Source organism: Apium graveolens, chromosome 2 (genome assembly GCF_009905375.1).
Source record: "Apium graveolens cultivar Ventura chromosome 2, ASM990537v1, whole genome shotgun sequence".
NCBI lineage: Eukaryota > Viridiplantae > Streptophyta > Magnoliopsida > Apiales > Apiaceae > Apium > Apium graveolens.
Genome location: NC_133648.1, coordinates 61614691 through 61620302, shown reverse-complemented (window position 1 = coordinate 61620302; position 5612 = coordinate 61614691). Strand labels below are relative to the sequence as shown.

At 33.7% G+C, this 5612-nt stretch overlaps 1 protein-coding gene across 1 annotated transcript; it reads left to right on the top strand.

The window, feature by feature from the left end:
• The first annotated feature begins 2847 nt into the window (after positions 1-2847).
• LOC141707462 (glycerol-3-phosphate 2-O-acyltransferase 6-like) lies at positions 2848-5172 on the top strand. The gene is made up of 2 exons (XM_074510636.1): positions 2848-3589; positions 4081-5172. Exons 1-2 carry the CDS (start codon positions 2972-2974, stop codon positions 4945-4947), a joined length of 1485 nt encoding a protein of 494 aa, XP_074366737.1. The 5' UTR covers positions 2848-2971; the 3' UTR covers positions 4948-5172.
• The last annotated feature ends 440 nt before the right edge of the window (positions 5173-5612 follow it).

Below are 5612 nucleotides of genomic sequence, written 5' to 3'. Positions count from 1 at the left end.
ACAGTTTTTATATTAACTGATAAAAATTTATTACAAACGTACTCTCTCGTGAAAGGATGAATAAATATCCTTGAGAGCTGCTAGGTTATGCGTCGCAATGCTTATAGCATGAACCTAATTTGTGCTTTATATAGAGCACAACTACATAATGTATAAGGAATCCTATTTTATCAACAACAAGAAAACCTATACAATGCTTCTGAGATGAAGTCCTTCACCGCCTTCAGTTCCTGTTTCCTTTTCCTTATCGAAGATCAACTGATGTGACAAATACTGATTACATCATCCGTTGACATCATCATCCGTCGATATCATTATCCGTTGACATCATCATCATCCGTTTACATCATCATTATCCGTTGATACATAAGTTCTGATGTGAACTTCTGATAGTTTCTACTTGATATCATCAATTGCTCCTAACAACACATATTATTAAATTAAGAGAGAGTTAATCGAACAAATACCGTTTAATCAAGAAAATAATCAAGAATTTGCTTAAATAAAATCACATTAACAAGAAAAAAGGTTTTAAATTGATAAAGAAGAGATCAATTACATACCCGTAAATAGGAAGAAGGGATCGATTCAATTTGCTAACCGAGCCTTGTTTTGTGTTTGTCGTGTGTGCCCCTTTTTCAATCCCCCAATTATGTATTATGTGTTTTTGTTATGTGTTTTGTGTTTTTTTTTGAATACAGAGTTTGCTTTTATAGTTTGCTATTAACCGTAAAAAAACAATGACCAACCGCTTACATTGTCCGCGGTCCGTGTGTGAGAGAATTTTGGTAATTACATCGGACCATTGACATTATTTACGGTTCATGTCCATATTGTTTTTTATCTTAACTGTTGGATCAATCATCCAACGGCTTAAAAATATTTATTGTTTAAAACATTTCTGGACCTAACCCTTGATTCAGTAGACTTTAAGTTCTTGTACATTTGGAATTAGAACTTAGACTCGATTTTTGTAAAACACCAGGGATTCGAGGGGGTTTCACAAGACTCAGCGGCTAGACAATTAAATACACAAGGATACTTGATTAAACATATGTAAGGTGGATATTGATTCTATATTTTAATTTGGGAAAAAATATATTCTAATTTGAAGTTTTGAAGCTGACAAAGTTTTTTGAAATTTGGAAAAATTAAACTATAATAATTTGTATTGTATCAATTTGCAACCTTTTTGAAATTTGAATTGGTATATAATTATATTACAAGTATTATTTTGATTAATTTTATTTTTTTAAGTTAAAAAATGCAGTAATAATAATCAACGACCCACGTCCAACTTCTTGACGTCCGTAAACTTTCAGCTCAACAACTATTATAAATGTTTCCTCTATTGTATCCTCAAGCTGAACTAAAAATAGAGCCACAAATCAAAAGCTTTAACTTAAAAAAGATCCACAAAATAAAAAGTAGTTCAGAAGATGATTAGAAAATTGATGGGGGTAAGCTAGCTAGCAGCTTCTTTTTCATGCATGTGAATATATTTATTCAGGGCAATTTTTTCCTGATCGAGTGTGCTAAGAAAGAGATGTAGCACAAGTTCATAACCACAACTACTACAAAACTCATAACTTGGTTCTCCATTAATTTTAACGACCTTAATGTGTCTGTACTCCTTTTTTATGCATATTGTAATGTTGATTGTGCTTTACAAGCAAGCGGCTATATGTGTAAATTGTAGTTCACGATATGGAAAAATGTAGTAGTAATTTCAAAGTAGGTTAAAGGAAATCTTATGACCAACTGAACAAGAAGCTAAGCTAGTTAGTCAAGGTTAGCATTGAATTGAAAGCCGAATTTCTTATCTTTGTTGTTGTCGGTGATTCTCGATTCTTTTTAACAAAAGTATAGTCGTAACTATAAATAAGTCAATATGCTTCTCTTTTTTCTCAATAATTACACATATGTACATTTATATTTTACAAACGAATGAAAATGCTAAGTAAGAGAATAACAGATACAACTTTTACCACAATATTAACCCTATCACACTCAAAATTAATACATTGAATGTACATATGCGGAATTTACATCACGATCTACTTGATAAAAAGTTTTTCAAATATTTTTAAAAAATCTAAATTTTTGTAAAAAAATTATACGAGATAATCAACAAAATGTCCCACTTTCAAGATGAATGATCCTGGCCTACACTTCAAACACGTCAAATCATTTGCCACGTATATTTTTCTAAAAAAAATCTTAATACATTATTTCATGTGCCTTGATATTAAACAATACCACACATACTATCAATTCTGATATATTATACAAAATTGCGTAAATTTCGTATTAGGGGTTAGATCGGCATACACGTATTTTAGGTGTTACAGCGGACAAAAAAAAATATAACACAAAAATATTTAGAGTCGCAATTTTAAAATGATATGTTATACTTATGATTATTAAAATTAGAAATGAGATATTTTGGGGCATGACAGGCAACAAAAAAAAAAAATAAATTAATATCTATCAGTGCACAATGGAACCCTTCTTAAGCTAGTTTTTGGATAAATCTTATCTTTGGTGAGAATCGAAAAGTAGGCTATTTATTAATTTTATTTGGTGCAGAAAGGGGGCTATTTATTAGATATATATCTTAAAATATCGATCGTAGATGTAGTCCCCAAAAAAATTAAAATTGGTTAAGGAATCTCAACTACTGAAACCCCTCATTTTCCCACCCTCAACTGCCATAACATTTCAGCATAAATGTACTTATAACAAAGTAGGCTAATTAATTCAATGTATTGAAGACTACCATTTTTATTACTTCATATAATTTCCATGCATGTTATCAAACAAAAAATAATAATAACAAAACACACAAAATTTCTCTTCTCTATATAAAAGCCTGTTGATCCAATTCAGTCCACAACAGAACAACACACCTCATACAACTAAACCAACCCTCAAGCATAGCTTTCACCATTAAGCCTTGTTCTCTTCTCTCATGGCTGCTCACCGCCATTTCCATCCTATCACGAAATGTAACACAGCTGGCAGATCAAATCAAACTGTTGCAGCTGATCTCGATGGCACACTTCTGGTATCGAGAAGTGCTTTTCCTTATTACATGCTTGTTGCACTAGAAGCAGGAAGCATTTTTCGTGCAATTTTGCTTTTATTATCGGTGCCATTTGTTTACGCGACATATTTATTTATCTCAGAATGCATCGCGATAAATATTTTTATTTTCATATCTCTTTCGGGCTTGAAAATTCAAGACATTGAGCTGGTGTCACGTTCAGTGTTGCCTAAGTTTTATGCTGAAGATGTTCATCCGGATAGTTGGAAAGTTTTTAATTCATTTGGAAAGAGATATATTGTGACTGCTAATCCAAGAATTATGGTGGAGCCATTTGTGAAGAATTTTCTAGGGGCTGATAAGGTCCTTGGAACAGAGTTGCAAGTTTCTAAATCTGGAAGAGCTACTGGATTTGTTAAGAAACCAGGTGTTTTTGTTGGTGAACATAAAAAGGCTGCTATTCTCAAAGAATTTGGCACTAATGTTCCAGATTTAGGCCTCGGCGATCGTGAAACTGACCATGATTTCATGGCTATTTGCAAGGTACATTCATTCTTATCTAAGTTTATTTACTCACTTATAAGTCAAAATCCGTTGCCATTAGCCAAACTGGCAGTTTTCTTATATAAGGTAGACGGACTGGTTACTTAACATTAACAAAATTTGAACCCTTGACTTCCCGTAAACGTAAAGAGAGCGAGTAAGATATCGCTACACCAGGATGTGCTGGGTCTATTTGTTATTTCTCTCTGTTCTTTTTCCAGATGCTAACCTGAATAGTATTTCATTTTCTAATTAAAATTAAATTACTGCAGTTACGGCCATTTAATCTTGTAAAAGTATTATAAGTCCAACATGCAGGTTTCATGTTCAACCACTTGTTCATTCAATCAGAGTCTTGGATTGTGAATGTATATTTAGTATTGACCACATGAGATTTGTATGAAAACACTAGTAACTGATTTTTCTCTCTAATCTACATTTTCACAATTCAATTCCAGGCTGCTATCATAAAATTATATTTGTAACTGCAGGAAGGTTTCATGGTTCCAAGGACCCGATGTGAGCCGCTACCAAGAAACAAGCTTCTAAGTCCAGTGATCTTCCATGAGGGTCGTTTAGTTCAAAGGCCTACACCATTTGTGGCATTGTTGACCTTCTTATGGATGCCATTCGGCATAATTTTGTCCATTTTTAGAGTTTATATCAACATCTGGTTACCTGAAAAAATAGTCCGATACAACTATAAAATTCTCGGAATCAATCTAGTCGTTAAAGGCAATCCTCCTCCACCACCTCGAAATGGCCAAAGTGGAGTCCTCTTTGTTTGTAACCACCGGACTGTAGTGGACCCTGTTATTACAGCGGTGGCACTAGGAAGAAAAATTAGCTGTGTCACGTATAGTATAAGTAAACTGTCCGAGTTGATTTCTCCTATTAAAGCTGTTGCATTATCAAGAGAGCGTGAAAAAGATGCGTCAAACATAAAAAAGTTACTCGAGGAAGGTGATTTAGTCATATGTCCTGAAGGTACAACTTGTCGTGAACCATTTTTACTGAGGTTTAGTGCATTATTTGCAGAGCTAACTGACAGAATTGTTCCGGTGGCGATTAATACAAAGCAAAGTGTGTTCTATGGAACCACGACTAGGGGGTACAAGTTTTTGGACCCTTATTTTGCTTTCATGAATCCGAGGCCAACATACGAAATCACATTCTTGAATCAATTGCCATCTGAGCTGACAGTGAAGTCTGGAAAATCATCAATCGAAGTTGCAAATTATATTCAAAGGGTGATGGCTGGCTCATTAGGATTTGAATGCACAAGTTTAACTAGGAAGGATAAGTATGCTATGATGGCTGGTACTGATGGACTTGTTCAGACCAAGATGAGGACTTGATGACTAAATTGCAATTATTTGGTTTCCGTTTGTTTTTTCTTGCATTGAAGAAAATAAGGTTTATAACAAGTTCATGTTTGTAATTTCTATTGTATGCGTAGGAAAATTAAACACATCTGCAAATAGAAGGCTTTGAAAGTTGTAAAGATTTATTACTCACAATAATTTTGTTACAAATGTAAAATTGCAGCAACATATTGGTATGTCTTATTGGTGATTTTTAGCTCTACTCTTATCTTTGTACCTATATATATTGGTATGAAGCATAAAATGCAGAATGTTTGGTACTCACACTTCTTACTCTGACAATTTTGGAAGGTTTTTGGTGAGTTTAAGACTAACGGTCAACTAATTTCTGGAATATGGAGGTCAACTAACAAAACAAAAGACAGTAGTCCGGTGAACGTCTCAGAGGCTGAATAGCAGTACGAAGAAGTAACTTGTTTTCCCTAGCTCATGGATTTGGAGATACCTGTAACCTCTCAGTTAAAGCCTTAGTCAACCCAATTACCCCTTCATTATCTTTGACGATGATTATCTTGATGGATTGATAATGAAATTAAGGAATGAGCATTGATCCTTTCCCTCCATATTTTTATTTTCAAATAAACAACCACAATTTATTTTATGTATTGACACCAATGTCTTTGTCTTGCGGTGAGTAG

What these genes read in the sequence shown, in the direction of transcription:
- LOC141707462 (XM_074510636.1), top strand. Translation starts at nt 2,972, where the DNA reads ATGGCTGCTCACCGCCATTTCCATCCTATCACGAAATGTAACACAGCT. An exon ending in ATTTCATGGCTATTTGCAAG is followed by an intron (nt 3,590 to 4,080) that starts GTACATTCATTC and finishes TTGTAACTGCAG; the next exon opens with GAAGGTTTCATGGTTCCAAG.